At 40.5% G+C, this 24,654-nt stretch overlaps 1 protein-coding gene across 2 annotated transcripts in view; it reads left to right on the forward strand.

Annotated features, from left to right (window-relative positions):
- LOC122786717 (retinoic acid receptor beta-like) overlaps window positions 1–24,654 on the forward strand; it is an 85,053-nt gene that overhangs the window by 19,008 nt on the left and 41,391 nt on the right. Inside the window, exons 1-2 of one of the 2 annotated variants that reach the window (XM_044053197.1) lie at window positions 9,778–10,557; window positions 21,354–21,502. In XM_044053197.1, coding sequence (XP_043909132.1) covers window positions 10,398–10,557; window positions 21,354–21,502 — 309 coding nt within the window. In that variant the 5' untranslated portion in view covers window positions 9,778–10,397. Of the gene's footprint in view, window positions 1–9,777; window positions 10,558–21,353; window positions 21,503–24,654 lie in introns of those variants that run through there. The other variant, XM_044053195.1, reaches the window with a different exon arrangement.

A 24,654-nucleotide genomic window follows, 5' to 3' on the forward strand; every position in this document is an offset into this window, starting at 1 on the left:
TGTAAAGTCTCACTACAGTTGCAGTTTCATCAAGTTTAGAATGAGGTGTTAAATGATGAAGGTTTTGTTTGGACTGTTGTTCAAATGAATGGTAGTCAACGCAGTGTCTCGAGAATTAGAGCTGAGTCTGTGTGTACTTGTTTACTTTGTTACCTCTAAAGGATCTTTTCTGGCATAAACACTGACCTTGTCAGGACCACTAAACCTCATGGAGACCAAAACCTGGTCCTAATAAGGCAGAACCTCATTTCTAAGGAGCTGGTAGAGTTGAAACTTGAATTGTGGTTAGATTAAAGTTAGGGCTAAACATGAGGTTCTTTTTTATGGTTGTGGTGTATTTGACTTTATTAATCTCCAAGGGGAAAGTTGTGCATCTTAAAAGAATTACATTTATTAAATTATATCATATTATACTATATTATATTATATTATATTATATTATATTATATTATGAAAAGGCAATGTGAGGTCTCATTAAACAGTAAATACGTTCAAATGTAAGTGTTTAAAGGATATAAAGTGGTTAGGGTTTGGGCATAAAATAAATTGCATTGAGGGACCAAAAACTGTACAAGCAGATTAAGATTAAGGCAGAAACTTGTGTATTTTAGATTTTAGGGTTAGGCTTACTGCTGAGAGATGGTAAGATGAGTTTCTAGTGGATATATCTGTCGTATATTCTGCAGCAATTTAAGGTCTGGTTGATTGTAGCTTTGTAAATCGGATGAACACAATGGTCGTAAAAAGTTATGCATTTTTTTAGCCTTATCCTATAAGATACATGTACAACCCCACAGATTACTACATAAACAAATCTAAAAAAAAAAGCAAATGACATCCGACTGACGATGACATTATATTGTGTTATCTTAAAATATGGAGAGGAAATAAAGCCACACAGTCATGCACACGCTCGTGACCACACAGTTACAAAGACACACACTCACAGGTTTAACTGGAAATGAAAATGATCCATCAGCCAGTGTTTTGTAGGAGACAGAAGTAAACAATGGAGGCAGTCACATTAAGACACTTAGACAGAAGTGTAATTACTGCTTCTCCATCGACCTAAATTTCCAGCAGGGGACCCATTGCTGAAGGTAGTTAGGCTGTTAGGAGTAAATGAGCTCACTTTATTGCCTTCTAGTTTGTAATGGGTCTCTCTTCCATACCTCTGGCCAGCGGTACACATCCTTAACCAATCACAATCAGCCCACACAGTCAATGTTTATTAGCTATTGTCTTGTACAGAGAAGACATAATGTGCACTTGACGTGAAATGCCCTGTCATGACCATGGGGCTTGTGCTTATAACTTTAACGTAGCACACTTCAGCGTCTAACTGTGCAGCTGAGGGGCAGAGGTGCTTTATTGAATCTGTTGATCATCTCTCCTACGCAGCAGCAGTAGCATTCATTTATTCATGCATGAGGTGCTGCCTGTTGTTTATGCATCAGTCTGTCGTCAGGCTGCACATGGACTGAGGAGCAGGGATGAGACCATGTCATCATGACCCTCACCAAAATAAATGCATTTAAACTTTATCAGTGCAGTCATTGGAAAAAGAAAATCTGTTCATAAGAAAAGAGAAATTAGTTTTGCATCGCAGAAGCATTTCCAAGTTAGTAGAAACCATGTTTCTTACTGAACGTGTCTGTCCAGTCGCCAGTAGGTGGCGCAATGACTGGCTTTGCAGGTTATCATCGTGGAGCGATCGGCCTTAAAAAGAAGATTAATAAAGAATAGAGACGGGGCATGACTTTCCTGCAAACATTTTTGGCCTCTACCATGGTTGCCACGGTTACATGCACGCAGATCAAAAGGAAAGTGAGGGCGGTGTCTGTCCGGGCTGGAGCCTGGTGCGTGGCTAGAGGGAACACAAAATGTGAAAATGTGTTTTTTTTTTAACTATGACATTTGGGGAGGGGCACAATTTTCAGGCGACTACAAAGAAACATGTGTGTCTCTCACACACAGATCACGTCATGTCACTCTCCTGTCATTTCACTACTGTCTTACAACCAGGACAAGCAAACAGACACGTGTGTGTGTCCGTCAGCGCGACAGACACACGACAAGAACAACAGGGAACGTAACATTACACTGTAGATGGTCTGTAATGAGCAAATAATTCATATATTGTTATATTTTACTGGGTTATTTATTTCAGGAAACTTATTGTACAGAATATCAAAGTCTGTAACCAGTGACAGAAAAATGGACGATGTTTCAGACTGAACAAATTCTACTTTTGAATAACTTTCCAGTGGAAAGCAGATGCAGATTCTCATGTACGTGCTATTAACTGTGTTCCCTTTGCATCCGCTCATAATAAATTAGCATTTTTGATGTATTAAAGCTGAATTCATTTATACTGTACTTTCACAGTATTTATGGGTTTGTTTGGTATTTATCACTTTAATATTATAATTCTTTTTTAATATTCAATCTGTTTAATTCTCGTTCTGCACATTTGGTTTTTAAATATCTTCATGCATTTTTGCTACTAATGATTTAGGCCTTGAGCGCGAGCTACTGGATCTGGAACAATTAATTCTCTATCAAATTAATGACATTTTTTTTTATATATTTTTTCTTGAAGTCATGAAACTGCACGAAATTAAGCAGTGGAGGGAAATTGTGTTTTATTTGATAGGCCACACCCCTTAAGTTAAAGCCCGTGGGCTGAGTTTTATGCTGAGGTCAGACTTTACTATCCTTTGGTCTGTTAAGTTGGTCACTATGTCACATTTGTGCCGTCACGTGACGCAAGCATGACAGACTTCACCGACCAATCCTCATGAATAAGAGGGGCTGGACCCAGGGGGCGTGTCCAGAGTACAGGACAGGTTACTCTCCCTGAAAAACAACTTCACTCTCATTTCTTTGTTTACGCTTCTCATTTCTGCACCTTCGTTCATGCCTGTGCGTCAGTTCATGCCAAAACGAGGATCTGTGTCAGTCAGAATCTCAAATTCCATTCCAGTAATAGCCATTTTATTTTATCCAAATAAGACCGCTGTACCACCTGGACCAGTCAGTGTTGTTTCTACAGGGAGAACAGTCAGCACACATGGACGATGTGGACACAAACCGTCATATTTACACTAAATCAGCTTCACAACATCCTCTGTGTTTCTCAGTATCAAGCTCTGATGTCCTGCAATCCCATCATGCAACACCCAAATGTCAGGGAGCGGGAAAACGTCTTGAAGATCCCGAGACGACAGAGCCAAAAAAAACGCTAATTAACTTTAATAACTTGTTTATTTGACACGTTTTCATCAGGATGTCCAAGTGTCCACCAGAGTAGAATGAAGTCAAGTTTATCAGAAAGTTAAAGACGTCGGAATACTACAGGTCTGAGTTTCCAGTTTCCACCAGGGGTCACCTGGTGACATTCCTGCACGGCACACAGGAAGTGAGTGGGTTTATGTGATTTGATGATTTGAACGCTCCCTCTCAGGTCTGATAGTTTTGCTGAGCCTGTTTTCACATGAAAGGACACAGCACAGAAATAATCTCATTTCTGTTCACTATATAAACAAAACAACAACATCCTGAGTGGAGTCAGTGTTTTCCATGCTTGTTGAAATGTCCTGTATTATCATCAGAGTCATTTGCTGAGTGAGGAGGAAGGGCACATAGGTCACGGGGTCGGGAGGTGGAGTGAATTGCAGAGTGGGCGGGTTAACAGGTTAATGCCCCTTTGAAACATTACATGATGTAATCACAAAGCACGTAGTTGCACTTGGAGTTTTCCCTTTTTAACGAGAGCCAGGTTTGACAAATCACTGCTGTAGCAAACAGAATATTCCTTGATTAGTGAGCTGAACTCAGTTCATTAGTGTTCAAATCCTCCTACACACACTCCACTTGACCTCCACATTTTTACTTTCCTCAGTAACTCAGTGTCAAACTGTTTCCTGCTTTTGTGTATCCTTCACATTATCCACATTTCCTGATGGGAAATTTGACATTTTCTCACTTTTTGTGCAGGCTGCATTTTTTCCCCTCTCTCTCTCTCTAAAGGCTCTGCATGTGCTCATTTCACAAACTGTTGGGAAGCTGTTTGTTGAAGTGATGATATGTAGTCCTGCTGCAACACACATACACTATTTGTGGAAAACAAAATGTACTGAAGGGGTGATAAATCATTTTTTCCAGAATAAAGCGTCCTCCCCTCCTCTCCACATTCACTGCCTCTTGGCTTTGTTCAGTCTGTCCACAGACGGGGGAAAAGCTCTTTCAGAGACCAAGACAAACCAGAATAATATACGCATTTTAGAGCATATTTTAAAGTTGGAGCAGAACTGCCTTCTGCCTTGAACTTGTCATTATGATGTTCCAAAAATAAAAATTGTATTTATAAAGCACTTAGAGCACTTGCTATAGAGCACACACACACACACACACACACAGAGAGTGCTCTCCAGGGATGAAATAAAACAGCCAACATTTTAAAGTTATATAAACACACACGTGTGCACATAAACACATCGTGAGAGTACAAAAAATAAACACAAGATTCAAAAATAATTTAAAAAAATGCATGAATGATTATAACTAAAAAATAATGTTATTTGCATGCATACCCTTACACTAGTTTTGCTTAATATTAAATGCTTAATATTAAACTGTACTGCAGGGAGAACATGAGTCAATGCTTTAAATAACACCCAAAAACAGATGCTATTCAGAATGTCCTCCTTCCGATTACATATGAAGAATTTATGTTAATGATGCAAACTGAAACGCAAACTAATCCTTAGGTTTCTCTCTGCGCATCACATTGCAGCACAAAGACATAATTCCCATGCAGGCTTTGGCGTGATACTTAACCTGAGTGGAAAATACTTTTGCTCCAATTAAATTACCAATAGGCCGAGGGCAAGTGTAACTAAATATAGCTGTTATGGTGTTTGACCCACAGATGAATTGTGAGCATCAAAATTCACCGGTGCTCATAAATATGCCATGAAACAACCGGTTTAATGTGGACACACACAAAAAACTGAAGCCGCTGATTCAGCACTGAGCTCAGCCAATCAGAGGATGTGTTGAAAGTGGGTGAAAATACCAGCCATCGCATGTGTGTGTGTGTGTGTGTGTCTCATCCATGAAGCTGTCATCCATTACCCGGCCTTATTAAATGATCAGCTACGCTGTGTATTGTCACGGCCTGCTGGGTTTTGGCAGTGGTGGCCATGAGCTGCGGAGCAACAATGCCAAAAAGTGGCTTATCTTGATGGACGGGTTCATTATCACCTTCTAATTACAGGTGGATTTTCAGGTGGATTCATTACCTGTGCTGACCGGGGCCCTGTGTATGTGTGTGTGTGTGTATCCACGGGTTACTGTTACACAGGCTGAACTGCAGGGGGTCAGCTGGTGTGTGTAGGGGAGGCGGGGGGGTTCAGAGGTTCTTGTTTCAGCTCTGCTGTAGGCTCCCTGCAAAATTCATGAGCTCCGTGGGGATCAATGTGCTGCGCAGCGGCTCAGGCCAACTCTGCTTCTCCAACCTTCCTCCTCTCTACTCTGTACTCTGCTCCATCAGACACCATCATACGTGTTCACACGCCTCTGGTGTTGCAGCACACTGACCACTCTGCTCGCAGCTACAGTGTAAAGCTGTGCTTCTCAAACGTCTTATGAAGAGACGACAATTCATAAATCACAACAAAGCACACATTTACAGAGCCCAGGAGGTGACATAATGTGGAAAAAATATCTAGTGGCCACCAGTGGCGGTTGCTGGTCTCTGAGACAGGGGAAGCTCATTTCAAGCCCAGTTATTGCAGATGAATAACTAGAACAAGGATATGTGATAATTATGTAAAACTGAAATGCTATAATAGTGTTTTTATTTACAGTGCCTATGTATAAATGAAAATGCTCCCTATCACACAACGAGCTGCTATCCATCTACAGACTTCCCTCACAAAATCCACACAGGACTGAGGCAGAAAAAGTTGCTGCAACGTTGTCAATCAAAACCTGGCTCCGCCTTTCACACAGTTCCTCCAATCATCATGCATAAACCCGGCGTCCGTGCCCGCCCACTGCTCCATTGACTCCCAGAGAAGCTGAGCTTCAGTGGAAGTGATTTGTCCAATCAACGTCGACCCCACCGCTTTAATGCGGAGGCCGCTACGGGAATACGGATATCACGTAAGACGATTCGTGAAAAACAGCTGATTCTGAACAAACTAGGGAATACTGAGTCTCCATTTTGTTCCGCTTTTTGCTCGGTCGCCGCATCTATTTTAACATTTTCAACCCAACAAGTTCTTGTTGAAAACTTTTTGGCTCATTCAGGACATTCTTGCTACCATTTTTCTCCTATAGGAAATGAACAATGAGACTCAATCAAAGGGAGACAAAATATGAAAGGAAGTCACAGATCATACGTGGAAGAAGAGCCAGCATTATAGAGCAAAGAGGAAAACAATTGTTTGCTGACTCGGCATTGCATTTACTGGAGTTTTCAAGCAAAACAGGTGTACTAAAAGAAAAACATCTCAGTATTCCCTACTGTATTTTCTGGGGAAATGAAAAAGATCCTGTAGTATTGTCTTGGTCTTGTTCAGATGTGTCCCGCGTTGGTAGAAACAAAGTTTGTTCTCTGCGTAAAAGTGCAGAACAAACATTTCCTCTGCTTTTGACCACGGGGAACAATGATGAGGGAGCAGATTGGTGAAAAATGTAAATGTAACTTTTGGGAAACATATTTCTGAGCCTTGAAGGATGAGTGAAGATCAGTTCAGCCAAGCGAGATGTTCGGATGGGGAGAAGCTCCACCGACACAGACATCGTTTGATCTTAAAGCTGTAGTGTGTACATTTTAAATATATCAACGTAGGACTGTTCACACTATTCAGCTCAACAGGATACTCTGGGTTTCCTCGGTGTAGCAGTGTTGTGTTTCTGTGCCACCTGGTGAAAGTTAGATAGTTAGTTTGATTACATTTTACTAAGATAGTTCATTTGCTCTGAATGGGACTGCATATGATTTTGTTGAGGACAATAAAGACTTCTGACATTCTCACGCTTGCACGCAGAAGCAGGAGTGAATGAAAATGATTAGGTTCTTCCTAATCCTCAGAGTCCTGACTCGAGCAGACGTCCGTGTCACTTCATGTCTTTTTTTTTTTCTTCCAGCAGCTTTAGGCTGACAAACTATTACAAAAAAAACTTAATTTGTGTCTTTGATTCCTTGCTATGCTCATTCCGTTGTTCACACACATACACACACACGTGTAAACACTAGAAAGAACCCGTTTGCAGGGTTTGAACTGATGCCGATTTAGCTGTGAGGTCATAAACAGAGCCGAGGTCCTATAGACGCGTCATTCTCTCTATGTCGAAAGGTTGTTATTGAATTGCTTATCTATTCATCCATTCATCCATCGTCTAGTGCTCTATCCTCCACATGAGGGTCGCTGGGCTGCTGGTGCCAATCCCAACTGACACAGGGCAAAAGGTCGGTTAGACCTTATTGTCCAATGTGAGAGAAAACCCACACACACACACACAGGGAGAACATGCAAACCACACAGAAGGGACCGGGACGCGAACCAGCAACCACGTGCCACCGTGTGCCCCAAATAAATCCTGCCTGTTTCACCTTGAGCCAAAATGAATTACGTGATTTAACCTGTGGTGGTCGCCATCGGTAATTAAATCCAATCACAGAGTGATGATGAGTATTAACAGAACACGACATAATAAGTATAATATGCACATTATGTAGGAGGTTGAGCATTTAATGGGGCAGCAGGGCATTTAATGGCATGATCGAATTCATATGACGTTGTGATTATTCAGTGAAATTCATATTTGCGACATGCATCACGGTTTGAGTCACGTGACCCCCCCGTGTTTGCTGGAACGGGTAAATGAGACGACAGACTCTGGATTCATTTGTTCATTTGGTTTCCAGTGGTGAATAATGAGCCATCAGTGCGTCCTGCTGTTAGAGTGTAGCACCAACATCACACTCAGGCAACACGTCAGTGCATCAGCGACAGCCCAGGCCCAGTCTGTCTGCACTGGACATGTCCACATTATAGAAGTGCTTTTTTATAATGTTAATCAGCTCAGCTTTAATTGTGATTTTGGATTTCAATTCATCCCTTTCCTAAGTCAGTATTACACACTCTGTATTTATTAAATTGTATGTCCAATGTTCATTTATATAACAAAAGAATACATTTGTAATTGTCATATTTTGCCAAGAAATGTTTTCTTATCTCGCTTTTGGAAGAAAAATTAATCACCTTCTTATTTTAAGTTGTTTTAAATTATTGTACATAAACACACATATATATATATATAAATATATATATACATATATATACATATATATATACACACATATACATATATATATATATATACATATATATACATATACATATATACATATATATACATACATACATCCATACATACATACATCCATACATACATACATATATATATATATACACACATACACACATACATACTGTATGTATATGCCTGGCAACCTCTTCAGTTTTCCTGTGTGGAGCTGAGAAGGAGGAGTCACTATATTATCCTTCTCAGCTGATTGGCTATGATTAGTTCATACTTTACACACACACACACACACGCATACACACACATTTCACAGTCACAGATTTACTGATCTAATAGCTTTTTCTGAGTCGAAATACGTTACTTGAAAGATTGAAACTGAAAACAGTCTCTGTTTTCTTATGTGGAGTATTTGTTTGACGACAATTAGCTGGAGATTTGTGTTAAAGAAGCTGATTGAAACTTTCTGTGAGATAGTTTTTTATAAATTGCTTTGTGGTGTATTTTTCCACTGTGTCTTTGTATGTGTTGTGTATATACATATTTTTATGCATGCAAACCTTATTTGATTTGTGTACATGAATATGTGTGTAGAAAACTATTTTGTACAGTAAATCATACACGTGGTCTTATCTTCTACAACAGGTGTTTGGACAGAAACGTATTAATGATGATAAGGAAAGTGATTATTCATAATAAATAATTTTAGCAGTTTATTAAAGGAATTTTTTTCATTACATTTCCAAAAAAAAAAGAGGTCACATAATCATTGTGTCGTAATCATCATTTTGTGATTATGGATAAAATGTCATTAATTATAAAACAAAAATAGAACTAAATCAGATATTGTATTTAGTCTTTTGGGCTAAATCTAATAATCAGAAATACACAGAAATTCCTGGAATGTTCAAATAAGTTACCGTGACACCCAGAAGAAGAAGAAAAAAGCCCACTTCTTTTAAAGAAGTGCTTTGAGCTGATGATTGATGACACTGAGCAGATAATGACACACGTTCAGTCCCTGCTGCACTTTGTCAAGATAAATGTGATGAAGAAGATTAGATACAGACTTTCCTTTGTTTTTCTTTTTTTGTGACCTACTTTAGATAAAATATTGCTCTTTCATAACTCCATAAATCAGTATTATTGGCGTTGTTTGTGGCCGTTTATCTCTGTGGGCTCCTGTCAGTGCGCGTGAAGACAAACACGTGTCACACAGTCAGAGCTGTGATAACACTTCCTGTGCTCGCTTTACAAATGTTTTTTGGCCGACAAAGTGTATTTTATTCTCACTCAACATCGAAAAAAATACTTAAAAAAAAAAAAGCATCTCCCCTGCATGTGCTTCTCCTCTCCGCCGTGTCCTGCGCTGGTGGAGCTGCAGTGATGTCAGCCTGCCTGGGTCATTTGAAGGTCAGCAGCCTCGGAAGGGTTCATAGAAAGTTCACTCGCATATATTAGGCTCTTCAATCTTTCATTCTCCCTGGCAAAACTAGTTGGAAATGAGCGGAGCAGGAGGACAGAGAGACGCCGCTCGTCATCCGAGAGAGAAACATGTGCTTTTAAAGACGCGTCCGTGTCGTTTTTGATTCGGGAACAGAGGAGATCGTCCTGCTGTGGCGGACTCTCCTCACACCGCCGCCGCTGCCGCCGACACCCGAGACGCGCCGGGTTCAGTGCGCACACGTCGGGACGTTTTTTATTTTTATCATCATTATTATTATTATTATTATGATTGCGATGATTATTATGGGAGAGTCTCGTTCAGACGCCAGTGGCAGCGCGCGGGTGGATTCCGAGATACAACTGCAAATCAGCCTTTAGAGGACGGAGTTGTTTTATTATTATTCGAATTAATTCATGATTCCAGTGCGGGACGAATGAGAAGAAGAGGAGCGAGATCTGCAGCGTTAAGAAGAACAGGAGGAGGAGGAGGAGAAAGAGGAGGAGGAGGAGTGAGGAAGGAAAGCGGAGTTTGATGGATTTGTTATCTGCGCTTATTTTTCTCCCTTTAAATCCTTTTACGCACAAGAATAGTTGAGCGACGCGCCGCCAACATGTTTGACTGCATGGACGTGCTGGCCGCCGTGAGTCCGGGCCAGATGTTGGACTTCTACACGCCCAGCGCGTCCTCGTGCATGCTGCAGGAGAAGGCGCTGAAAGCCTGCATCAGCGGACTGGCGCACCGAGAGTGGCAGCACCGGCGGAGCGCACACTGTAGGTCCCAACTTCCTCTTCTGCTTTTTGCATGTGCACGAGCCCGAGGTGATGATGATGATGGTGATGATGACGATGCTGGTCAGAGCGTGAGTTCACCATCCACACGCGGCTCCAGTTGTTATAGTAAAAATTCAAACAGCACTTCAAAGAGAAGCATGGCGAGTTTTGGATGAACTCATGGAATCAGGGGCGCAGGAAAACCTCAGTGTCAGGGACTGTAAAATAAAACCCAGATGTAGGATCATTTAAATCAAAATAATGTGTAATTAAACAACTAAAAACTATCATCACTCTCCATTTATACTCTCACCAAGTCAGAAATCAGACTGATTTCACTCATAATAACCAATTCAATCATCAGGAGAGGTTTTTTTAATGGAGCCAACAACGTGGAGGTTTATGGCGCTTTTCTGTTTAAAAATAAATGTCACTTTTTCTGACGTCACTTGAGTAGAAATCTGCGCAAACTTCTCTGTGTGTGTGTGTGTGTGTGTGTGTGTGCGTGTGTGTGTGTGTGTGTGCGTGCAGCAGCAGCAGGCTGCAGGAATGCGCAGCGTAAACACGGTCGGTGACCACTTCACCACCGCACAGGCACCAACATCGCTCTCTGACACTGACTGAGATTAACGAGTGTGTGGAGCTGTCAGTGGGATTAGCCGTCAGTGGGATTAGCTGTCAATGGGATTAGCGGCGTGCAGCCTTTCACAACGCGTCACATTCTTGCGTGACATTTGATTGTTTTGTTTTTTTCCCCTCCACTCACAGGCCGAGGCTGCTGCTCTGTAAAATATAAAGAGAATTCCACAGACTTCAGGTGGAGATTTTAAAAAAAGAAATAAAATAAACATAATGAACATTTTACAGATTTAAACTGTGATCATTCACAATATAATAGCATGTGTGTGTTTGACTGTCAAACTCCCACAGGTGTGACTTTTAGGAAGTCCCGGGAAAATACTGTGTAATCACAGTAATATTACTGCAGCGTTACAGTGAAATATATATCATAAATAATGATACATTAACTTTTACTGTGAAAACACAGCATCAGGACACACAGTAAATATGTTTCTGTGAAAGAATTCTTTTTTTTACTATTTACAGTGTAGAATTTTATATTAGGTGTATAAGTGACTTGTGCATTATTTTTGGGAGTGACCTGCCCACTATCAATAAAATATGAACAGAACAAAATTATGAAACTAAACTAAAAGAGACATTTTAATTTCCATCGTCATAAACCGTAAGAGGATAAAATCATAATTGTTATAATTATCAAGGGCTGGGAGATGTTGATAACTATGATAAAATGTCAAATAATTGAAGATTAAGTTTTGCTCCTGAATAAAATTTGAGGCACATCATAATATTAATATTTATATAGAGCAAAGCTGATACTGAGGAATATTATATCATGATTTATATTGATATTGAATTGCTGCACAGCAGTAATTGTTATAAGAAAAAAGCTTGGTGCATTGTCACTGAAATGATGCTTAACTAAAACAAAAACACATAAAACTACCAGTAATGTCATTCAATTATCTGCTACTGCACAATGAATTACACAAGAATCAAAACTGCATTGTGACCAAGTGAAATATCCTCATCAAAATACATATTTAAATATTTAAAGTTATATTTAAAGTAAAAAAAAAAAAAGTGGCAAAACTCAAGGGTTATGATGAAGCAAAAATCGTATCTCACTGGTGTGACGTATGATTAGAATTAAAATGAAACCATCAGACATTGTGTTCTATCTTCATACATAATGAGGATAAAAATCCTTATGTAAAAAAAAAAGCAGGTGGGATTAATTCTAATGTCACTGATATGATGATACATTCATATTCCTCAAACTAAGTCCTTGAAACTACGAGGTGACAGTATTCTATCATTTTTTACTGCTGCAAAATTGTTTCATGACACTGTAACTACTTGAGATGAAAGATATCTACATATTGTGAGTTTTATTATACTTTACTCATTTTAATTCAACAATGATTTCCATCCTCACAGCACATCATATGGGAATGAAATGATAAATTAAACCGCAGTAAAAGTAGTTCATCATCAGGTCATCTTTGTCCTGCTTGTGAGACACTTGTTACAGTTGATGTTGATCTGTGATTTAACATCCAGCCTCCAACTGTCATTCATTCATCCATTCACTCTCTTCACTGAAAGAGACAATGGCAAAGTTGGCTCGAGGTTTCGACCACGACAGAAACCTGCAAACATCATTTACTCATCCACTCATTCTGAAAATATGTCACATGTTCCAACAACCCACCTTTGCAACCTTTTAAAGAAATAAAATAAAGTTTGTTTAATGTTAATTAATGTATTAATGGTGAGTAACAAAGAGAGTTTATTTACAGTAAATTGTTGCTTATAATTCATCATTTATGACAATTTCAATATAATATAATCTCAGTATGAGAAAAAAATACCCTTTTTATCAGACAGTAAAACACAAAATAAAAATCTTCTTGTAATTATTCTGTAAAAAAGTTCATTAATTTCATTTCTTACATCCAGGTCCAGATGCTGCTTTTATCACTCATAGTTTCATTTTAATCAGTTCTCAGACATTTCCTTGCATTTTTAGTCATTTAACAAAATTACTTTTTACTGTCAGCTGTAAATGTGTCTGAAATTTCAATTCATGGGAAATTTTATGTGAAATTATTTCTTAAATGAAATAAATCATAAAAATGTGTTTGCTTTTACTCTAGTTTTGAACATTAGGGTTTCAGCGAGTGTCTGTTTTTTGAAGCGGTTCTTTAACAATACGAGGTCAAGTTGACGTGACCTCATCCAAGCCCCCAATCCAAGGTCAGCGTTTTCCTATTCTTCTTCTGTGGTATTTGCATAAAGCTCAGAACGCTCATCACTCTGAGACGAACACAAAGAAGAAGCTTGTCAATATTTTACCATAACTATGAGTCAGAAACAGGCCAAATAAAACAAAGTGGCTCTAAAATGACCAAAGCATTAACTCTATACAAAAAGTACGAGTGCGGCCTTGAGTCATAATTACAGCTCTGCACTTTGTCCCAGAGTGAAAAACCCATGAGGTCTGTTGCTTTAAAATTCACCCATTGTGAAAACATGTTTTGCCCTTTGCAGAAATTGAAGAAGGAAAAATATTTATCCCTAAAGGTATATATAGACCATCATGTTTTTACAGTAGCCCACAATGGACAAACTAAACATCTATAACAGAAGGCTAAAGGCTAACTAAGAATGAGGTGAGGGATATTAACTTTTATTTAACTAGAGAAGTAACGTATATGCCTGTTTGTGTGTGTTGGAGTGGTCACCGTTGCTGCTACTGATATATCTGTTTGCGTTTCTGATCAAAGCGTCGTCAGAGTCGTCCCGTCGGCGAGTCGTCCCGTCGGCGAGTCGCCTGTCAAGTTTGAAGCCCGTTCGACACAATTGCTGCGTATTTGTCCACCGCCCATCAAATTAAAAGGCACGGCACACAAAGGTGCATTTGATTTGCCGCGTAATTAGACAAATTAGTGGGCTTTCACACGCGCGCCGGAGCTGGACTGTTAACACAGGACTCGTAAAGACGGAGAAGGAGATTCTGTTGATTTTCTTAACATTTGTTTTTTTTCCCTGCGCGTTGGCCCGTAGCACAGTCGGAAAGGAAACCCCTGCCCTTCCACCGTTTGAATACGGCACGGTTTGAATTAGACTTTGATTTGAAAAAGCTTCTCCCAGGGTCATTGAAATGTTGGTTTATTCATTTATTTATTCAGGATAATGGAAACCTCGTGGGTGTTAATTAGCCGCGTCGAACAAAAGAGCCAACCGTTATGAACTTCCTCTTCCAGTTTGGATGTTAATGAAGAACGATCAAGGACCTACTTCACACAGATAAAGTGGGCTTTTGCAGGGAATGGTGTGAGCCCAACATTATATTCAGTTCACACTGAAAGTATTAAAGTCACAATCAAAACAAATCCCGAAACGACACGGGTGACGGTTCTCCCAACATGGCTGCGACTGGGACTTAAAAAGACACTGGTGATGTTCAGCTCTTGGACACTCGATGTGTGTGATATGATAATTGGAGCATTTTTGTCTTCAAGGCTTAAGCGTCTCTGATATGGACATGAAAGGCTATTAGCACAGCTTGAACACCAAGCTAATTTAGTGGGCATGTGAAATGAAAGGCGGACGGGGGGAAATAAAAAGCTGTGAACAACAGTGAAATGAAAGGAGAGCTGGCTGTTAGCAGACATGTTTAATTGTCATGATTAGGACAGTGTTAGGATCCCACTGATACTGTTACCACCACTGATGTACTGCTGTTTTTTTCAGAAACATCCAAACACACAAGCCTATTAACTCCTCTCTGCTGCTGCTGCTGCTGCTGCTGCTGGAGCCCAGTGGCAGAAAACAGCTTGTTCCTCAAGTTTCATAGTATTGTTATCTATATTGGAAATAACTACTTTTAACATCCACATGACAGTTTAAATCTTATTTCACGGGATTATCCAACCTCAGAAAACCACAAGTGAAAGAAAAATATTCACTATACAACATTGTCATTGTAGAATTATACAGTATATGCAAACTATTAAACTAAAAATAATAAAGCAGAGAATTTTCAATCGTGAGCAAAAAGCTGCAGTCCAACTAAGACAGGCAATCGGACAACTTGCTAAGTCTGAGTAGACATGCGGAGGAGAAAATCGATTTGTCTGACTCCGCCTCCGTTATCTCTCTATAAGATACGGATTGTGCTGTGGTTCTGTATGTTGTATGTATGAACGCCAAGTCCAACCACAGTCCGACTAAGCGTCGACATGCAGGAGTAATCAGACTATGAATCGCATTATCCAGGTATGTTAGTCCGACTGAGACTAACTCGATTGTAGTCGGACGAGCATGTTTACATGACATTAAAGAAACCATGTTAAAAGTCAGATTTTAGTCGGACTAAGACAGTAATTTGAAAGTAAACACACTGACTGTAAAAAGTGCAAAAAAATGTATCCGTGTATTTTGGTTGACTCTAAAAATTAAGATTTTTTTGTGTCGACGTCAGCGTGCACTTGTTAGCTGCGAGTGGTTACCAGAGCCACAAAACAAATGTCATGCTTTTGACAGCACCTTCCAGTGGGTTTTAGTGTTTTCATGTGGACAGCGATGTTTCTTTGAACGCCATTGTACAGTTAACGAGCGACGACGTGTAAACAGCTTCTCATTCATTAGGTTTGCGTGTGATCTGCTGGGTTAAGTGGGATTTGGCTCCTGGTTTACACTGAAGAACATGACCTGTGACCTGCGATCATGAGATCATCACGTCTTTACCTGAAAGTAAACTCAGGAAAAAAAAGAGTCGCACCTGCTCTGTGCCGTGATGCCATGAATTCCAGCGGATCAAAACGAAGCCTCTCACATTTGAACGACCTCATTGCTTTTCCTGCGTTCCTTCCCAGAGCTTTCTCTTCTATCGCTTGCTTTTTTGGCTGCATCAGCGTCTCGGCCTGTTTTCATGAACGCTTTGAAGTGGCTGCACCTGTTGTGTTTGAGCGAGTGGAGTCAGGGAGCTCGTCTTCAGTGCAGAGGTCTGACCTCAGTGCTGCACTGCTCGGGGTTGCTTTGAGGTCACAGACGGGGGTCAAAGGGACGACATAGGGGTGGGAGTCTCTAAAACCCAAACACAATAATCCAATAAAAATAATTTGTCAGAGCATAATATATAGGACTAAAGAGCAGTCAGTGAGGTTTATTGTGTAGAATGGGTTTGAAGCCCCGATGAAAAGCAGACACTCGTCCCACCATCCCCCCTCTTTTCACATGAAGTCTAATCACTGCATTATTGTTTTGTTCCCCTCGAGTGTTTAAAGCTCCTCTAAATATCCCTCCTCATAAAACACAATGGAGTCCAATGCAAAGCTGCTTCCAATTTGGTGTCCTTTGACTGTTTCCTCTGACTGGGCCTGCGGTTTAGTTGAGCTATGCGATCGTCGCTCCTGCAGAGACAAACCTGGAAGAAAAACACTTCCAGGGTGGATGAAGAGAAACGAAGAGAAGAGAAGAGAAGAGAAGAGAAGAGAAGAGAAGAGAAGAGAAGAGAAGAGAAGAGAAGAGAAGAGAAGACTGAATCCACCGACTGCTATTCCTATTCCTCTAATCCTCTTAGACTATGCCCACCGCTCCACACCCGAATCACCGCAGCTTTCTCCTCAACACAAACCAAATACACAAATACCCTGAGGAGCTCCAGGAAATGCTTCTTTTTACGCTGTAAGATTTAACTCAATGGCTCTGATTCGTTGGTCGAGTGTTCAATTCATTTGAATTGTAATTGAAATGAAGGCCCGAGACTTTGAGTCTGTGAGTGAACCCGTTTCTTCGACTATGCGCCGCAGAAAGCTCTGTCCTCATTTGGATTGTGGTGTCATTGTGTTAAATTGCCTGCGTGCGGCGACAGACTTAGCTTCAGGTTCTTTGCCATCTGTTGTGTGGTTGTGTCGGACCATGTCATTTTACATGTCACTGGTTTTCAGGCTGGAGGAACTGGATATAGGGAAGCATTTATATTTAGACAATGCTGCAGATTATTCCTACATGATCGTACTCTGCAGCACACTGCTCATTTAGGGCTTAAACAAACCTGCTGCTGAGGGTTGTTGTTGTTGTTTTTTTTAAACCTGATTATGGTGTCTGTATTTTTGACCAACAAACCACCATGTTTTGAAAATGTTATAATTCAAAATTCAATAAAAACGAGAGAAAGGAAGATATAAGTGTATGACTTGAACCTATACTGATGGGAATTGTAGTTATTTTACCTCCACAGATAATGTTTTGTCCTGGTTTTGAGAAAGTGCTGAGATACAAATGCTTGTTTAGAAACTTAAAGTGTGTTTAAAATAAATGTCCAGATTTTCCTCTTCATATCATGTTAGAATGGTGATTCCCACAGTTGGGTCCTTTTCGAGTCCATAAACAAATGAGCAGAATAATCCAAACCATTTAGTTCAGATTTATGTTGGAAATGATTTGTTTGCCAATTTAAAATGATGTCGAGTATTTACACATATGGCTGCAACATTAGTCGCTACGTTATGCACACATTTGCTCGCGTCACGATTTATATTGTCGTTTGAGCATGAGAGCATGTGAAACAAGGAGTAAAGACTGAAAACTGTTTCTCTTCAGTTCACTTCACTTTTTAGTCGTGTCTAAAAATATGGTTCCATGACGCACTGGATCCATTTATATCTTTGTATGGTCCAAAAAGCATAAAAACCTATCTTTGTGGGGACATTTTTTTCTGGGCCCCACCACTTTAAAGGGGATTTTTGAGGATTAAGACCTGGTTTTAGGGTAAGGGGTTAAGGAATGCATGCATTTCTGTCAATGATATGTCCTCACTAAGATATAAGTTTGATATCTCTTTAGGACCTTCCATCATAAATACTGACCTTGTCAGGACCAGTAGTCCTCATGGAGACCAAAACCTGGTCCTAATGAGGCAGAATCTCATTTAAATTGTGGTTAGATTAAATTTAGGGCTGATTTTGGTTAAGTATAGGTTCAGGATAACACTTTGTCTCAGCTGTCCAAATGAATGGACGTCAGTGCAGTGTGTGTGTGTGTGTCAACTGTTCTAATCATTGAAATGGTCCAGAATTGGCTGGTAACACATTTTCCTGTGAGGTGACAAAGTCAGATGATATTTATCATCGCTCTATGTGGACTTTGAGTCTTCACTCGTAAATCGCTGTTGAGGTCAAGATAAAGATAAAGGCAAACATATTCGATCAGTTTCTCCTTGTGTCTCTGCTGACAACCTTTCACTTTCAGGTGAAATGTGACACAGCTTCGTTTTGTAGTGTTTCAGAGATCTGAATAAACTCCAGGTCATTTCCAGTCTAAATCACAAATAGAAGTTACCAGGTATTACTATTGTAGCCGTTTGGTGACAAACAAAACAAGTTGATATTCAAAGTGTATGAAGCTCTGTGATCAGCTGTGTTTTCTGAGCTCTTTCTCCTAGTGAGTGATATTTGACAAGCGCTGTGAGTGTCTGCGCTGTCCTTTTGTCAGTGGGCTCAGTCCCAGTGGACGGACCAATCAGTGGAGCTGTTTTCTTTAGACTTTCCCCTCTTTCAGGCCGCAGCCTCCAGCAGGGAGTGTGTGCTTTCCCGTTTGACCCCGCTGGCAAGTTCAGCCAGAGGCTAAGGGTTCAGCGGCCGTGGCAGCCACACATTTTTCCTCCGCCTGCTCTTAAGCCAGAGCCGACGTGTGCGCTTGTCTGTCACCAGCCTTTCTTCCTATAATGGAGCTTTCTGTGTGTGTGTTAACACGCTGCGGAGTCCACTCAAAGTTTAATCATGCAGAAAATGGAAAAAAGGCTCCCCGTGCACCTGATAGAGCCCACACAGGTACCAGACGACACCCCCCCCCACACACACACAACACACACACACACACACACACACACACTCAAAAACACAAGGATATACTACATCTATGTTTATGCATCCCATCTGTTTGCTGTTGGTCACACTGCTGCAGCCATGACTTTAAATAGACAGACAGTGGACATGTTGGTGCTGCTTCTATCACAAAAGCTATGTTGTCGAATCAGTAACACAAGTATTTTGTAGTTACAACCTGATGTACAGTTGTTGTGCTCCAGCAGTCGTGCATGCTCACCATCCTTTTAATGCGAACGCCTTGTTTCACTTATTATACGTTTGATGTTGTGCAGGTTCAGTGATCGTGGGCTTTTTGTTTTTCCTGCGGTGGGAAAGAGTGGAAGTGATTAAATGAGACTGTGGTGGAAAAGAAGCCACTTTTATTTTAGCCAAGACGCTTCAACCACAGTGAGATGGTCAGGAGATCATGAAGTCATGGAAACTACTTTTAGTTCATCCACAAGTTAAACATTTAAATATTCTAAAAAAGTTAATTAATGTTTGTTTGATGCAAATGATAATGGGGATCATAATTAGGCTTGTGTATATCTAGTTGATGTTATATGTTAAGATCTTCACAGTTTAGTGTGAATTGAATCGACTCTCTGGTTCAAGCTTCTGCCACTATCTTGTCTAATCAGTACGAGGCTGGTTGTCCCAGACTCCGCCCCCTGTTTTAAAAGCTGCTTTTGCCCCGTCATCTTTCTCTCGGCACGGCTGAGACTGAGATGCAGTACTCCTGTACTCAGGTGAGCACCGCTTCACACAGATGCCTCCACTCGCCTTCACTCAGCTCTCAGCCCATTTCTTGGCATTTTTTTAGAACAAAATCAGGGCAGTGGGCAGAGTTTGCCTCAGAAGAGGCGGATTAATTGCCCTTCAAGCAGGTGATGATGTCACCATGTCTCGGCGAGTTACAGTGACTTCTCCTGTGTGCCGGAGCTGCCACTGAAAATCAGACAAATCATCTCATTTTAAATCAACCTCACTGGTCATTTTTACGTCCTCACGCATGTTTAGCGGGCCAACGTTCACCCCCACTTACACTCCCGTACGTGCTGCAAACTTAAACTCTCCAGTCGCTGACGCCGGCGAATGCAGAGCTGCAGATTTGACATGTGCAAAAAGTTACACAGGGAGAATCCAGCAGATTATTAGATTAAAGCAGCAGGTAATTCCGTACAAGGACGAGGGTCCAGTAATTATAAGAGCGTGTCCGTTACCATCAGTAATCGAGTTTACTCTGATGAAGTACGGAAGAATGTAATCTCATTAGCGGAGATGCTGGAGAGGCTGTTCTCCATTTTCTCTGCAGATCAGCTGCTTTCGTGAGGTCGGCAGCACCTGAGTCTCACTGAAGCTTCAATGTTCTGCCTCGAGGTGCTAATAGAGCTATGATCGGTGACAGTCTGTGTTACAGATTATAGTCGCCCACTGTATGTTGTTGCAGGTTTACGTCTCTCCCTCTTTAACTTGACCCAGATTTGGTTTCAACCAAAGAAGAAAAATACAAACAAGCTGAAGTTACGCAGTCATCAGTTAGAGGAGGAAAAAACAAAGCGTCATAATATATACATCCATCAGCTGCACTGATTCATCAGGTCAGGTCAGGACATGTTGTTTTAAAACTATAGAATAAAATAAAATGATCCATCTCTGCTGCTTAACGTCTTCATGTTGTTTTACATGACAGTGCCTGAAGGTTTGTTTGTGTGTCAGTGAGTGTACGAGGTACTGACGTTAGCGCTCAATGAAAATGTGGCTGAAAAAACTGATTTAAGCCAGTTATCAAAAGGCTCGATTAATAAAAAAAAAGTTTGAGCCTTTAATATAAAATCCATAGATAAAATTCAGGATTTGGATTTACCTCGGTGACAAATTCTGCAGCATGAAGAGATTTGATCTCAAAAGGACTTTTGGGTAAAATAAAGGTTAAATAAAAATAAATATATGTGCGATACTGGTCAAAATCACAACAACAAGACTTTATATAAAAGCTTCACTAAACACAGACAGTAAAACTGTGGTCCGCTTATGTCGTCTTTACAGGAGCAGAATGTTTGTGGTTCCGTTGGTTGTAAAAAGAACAAATGCATGAGACTGATCTCAGTGTGGTTAGAGAGTCAAAGTTGTGATCAGTATCAGTATCGGACAAGACAAGATGGCATGAAATCATCCCTAGTGTCTCTGCCTGTAAAATCTAAAGCAGTTTTTCCTCTGTTTCAGTGTCTCCTTTGTCTTGTTCTACTTTCAGACATCTAAATGACTCATTCACTCGTTTGAAAACAAGCGTTTTTTAATCTTCCTCTCTTCCTCTTGTTTGGATTTGTCCTGCAGCCATTGAAACACAGAGCACCAGTTCTGAGGAGCTTGTCCCCAGCCCGCCGTCTCCCCCGCCTCCTCCCAGAGTCTACAAGCCCTGCTTCGTGTGCCAGGACAAGTCCTCTGGTTACCACTATGGCGTCAGCGCATGCGAGGGCTGCAAGGTAGTTCTCGTCAGACAGAATGACATGCTGTGTTTTCTCCCAGAGATGCTGAGACAAAGGCCATTTACCCTCCGAGTTCATCCAGAGTGGTTATTATTGAGCACTGAAAGTGTTTTTTCTCACTACTGCCTTTATTTAGCCTTTTAAAAAGAAGCAGCTGAATGAAACAGAGGCCGCTCTCTACTGAGCCGCTAATCTGAGACTGATCTGATCATCTCAAGATTAGACACAGGCAGATTTATTTATGTCCCAACTTTTTTAGTATCAAAGAAAGAAACCTTTCTTAACGTTAATTCCCAGTCACTGAATAAAAGGATAAGTATTTTTTCACTTTATATTTGGGCTGTCGATGAAGTTTAGAAGAAAACTTTACAATGATTAATAGTTTTCTCAAAATTCATGTTAAAATGTAACAACACAGAATGAATGTAGAATAAACACAGATGCAGCTTTTATAAGTTTAAATACTATTGTTTTATAGTATCTTCAGATGAACTATGGAACTTGTTTGCACTTTGATAAAGAATCTGCAAAACCAGGGGCAAACTAAAGAGTCATTTAAAGTAGGAACATCTGCTATACTCTAAAGTGAGGCCCTAATAATCACCAGTCTAACAGATGTCCAAGTGTCTCGACCTGTGTTTGCTCTTCGTCTATGATGACACTTGAACTGAATTCATGAATTTGCAACATACTCATTCCTCAAAGTCTTAGATGTGTCAGATTATTTGCAGATTTCTCTTAGTCCATCGTCCTCTTCAATGTTAATTTGACGACAGCTTTTAGTCAAACAGTATTAGGTCGTACTCAGATTGCAAATCTGACGTTTGCATGTTCAGATTTTATCCCGATTTGATTGGATTTGAAAGTGTGGACAGGAAAGGCCCATGAAATCTGATTTTTTTGTAGAGAGAGTGAAATGATCCACCTTCTAAAGTGTGTTCATGTCTGGAGACACACATGTGTGGTCAGATCTGCAGTCTGAACATCGCCCCGGTTAGTTTCTCACGTTCTCTCATGCTTCGTTACTCACGCACGTCTGTATTTTAGACGACGCATCTGACGGCTTTTTGATTATTGTTCACGTCGTTCTTTAGCTACAGTGTGGATGTGAAGGCACATTATAGGCTTTATGGAAGCTTTGGTGGTCAGCCGCCGAGGGAAGTCAACAAAACACAGCTGTTTCCTATGTATGTATGTGAATTATTTTATAATAGAGATAATAAAGAAGAATAGTTATTGACCCCCAGATAAAAAAATTGAGAAAGTGATAGCAAATCATTTTTAAATAAATAGGTTGTGAAAAATAAGGAAAAGAAATCATTTACAGTATTTTTGGCCGAGCTGCTCCTTTAAGACATGACACCGTTTCTGCTCAGTCTTTTCCCCAAATGCTCCACTTTTACAAATCCCCCCTCCAAATTTCTGCCCTGCCAGCATTTCTTCCATCTTTCTTCAAAAAATGTTCAGCAGCTGTTGCTAGGCAACCGCTCACACCCGCTTGCACATGTAAATAATCAATATTCAATGGGCCTGTCATAGAATAAGCTGCCGCACAGTGTGAAGCATTCTGTTTGGGACATTTTAAATGTAAGACTTGAGCTGTGAATTTCAGTGAGTGAGTAATGGAGGACATGAAGTTTTCATAAGAACAGGACGTGTTTACCTTGCAGACGGACTGTTTTGTTCCTGCCTGGGATGTGATGCAGTTTTTCTCCCTCACGGCCAGACTGTGGTGTGATGTGGTCTCTCCTCCCCTCCTCTGTAACTCAGGCAGTGGAATTCCTGGAATCCTTGGAGTTTTGGGCCTGGAGGGAAGAGGAGATCAGTTCACTCACTTAAAACAAGGGTCAGAGCAAGTTCTCTGTGAACTTCTGGAGCTTTATATGCCAATATAACCCGCATCGTAAAGACCATGACCTCTGACCTCCCAACCCTGGGAAGGGAAGCACACAATAAAAAACACAAGGTGCCTCTCAACGTCAAGGAAGATTTAAATGCACGGTGTGTAATTTCTGCCACTAGGGGTCTCTCTCTCTCCCTCTCAATCAGTCAATCAAAAACATGAGGGAGCAGCATGTGACCATGAGCTTCAGCTCCACTTCCTGATTAAGCGACTGATCCTCTCGATCTTTTCCCCCCAAATCACTCAAAAGTTCCAGCTTTTATTTGTTTAAGTTGCATAAACCACACAACACTCAGCTGTCGTGTGCCCCCTTTCAAAGTAAAAGCACTCAAAGTCTTTCAGTTCCCCGATTTAACTTTGTTTGTGCAACATTGATGAATATGAGGCTTCAAACTGAACAATACTGGTATTTAGTTAGAGTACAGAGGAGTATTAATAGTACATGAAGGATATTTTGAGAATTTCAAAGGCAAATTCTATCATTAAAAAAAACACCAGAAGAACTTTAATAAAAACTCTGCAGCAGGTGAACAGGAGACAAACATCAGGTGTGAATGAAAGACGAGATGCAGCAGAAGAATTTCCAGCAATGATTTAACCTTGTCCATGAATGTAACTAAACCTTAGTGAAAACACTTTTAATAGATATTTATGTTCTCTTTCTTCTTTCATCTGCCTAATAGACATTCTTCTTGCTAAATAAAATCTGTAGACACTAGAGACGAACACTAGAGACAAACACTAGAGACGAACACTAGAGACGAACACTAGAGACGAACACTAGAGACGAACACTAGAGACAAACACTAGACTCTCACGAGAACAGGTAAACGTCATAGTGCAGCCTGAGAAATGATTATTCTGGGCCGTAATAATGAATTGGACAGATGATCTAAACAGAGTATACCGACATCTCGTGACAAGTGCCGGTACGTTAAATAGTACAATTCATCCCTGGACAGGAAACAGAGAATGTGTTATCTTCTAGAGAAGTTAACAGCAGAAAGATCCTGGGGTAGTGTGAAGGGAAGATGAAACTGTAGGAGATATGAGCTTCTAATCAGAGCCATCGTAATGTGGCTGTAGACTAGCTGGGAGTCGTGCTCTTATCGGTATTTGATCACAACATGTCTGAGTAAAAAGCCGTGTTAGATCTGCCGTGCACGGCGAGCAGATGTAAATAGTTTTTAAAATGGTGCAGACATATGGGCCTCCAGAAGCACATGCATATGCAACATGACAGTTT

The sequence above is a fragment of the Solea senegalensis genome, linkage group LG20 (assembly GCF_019176455.1).
Source record: "Solea senegalensis isolate Sse05_10M linkage group LG20, IFAPA_SoseM_1, whole genome shotgun sequence".
In the NCBI taxonomy this organism is placed as follows: domain Eukaryota; kingdom Metazoa; phylum Chordata; class Actinopteri; order Pleuronectiformes; family Soleidae; genus Solea; species Solea senegalensis.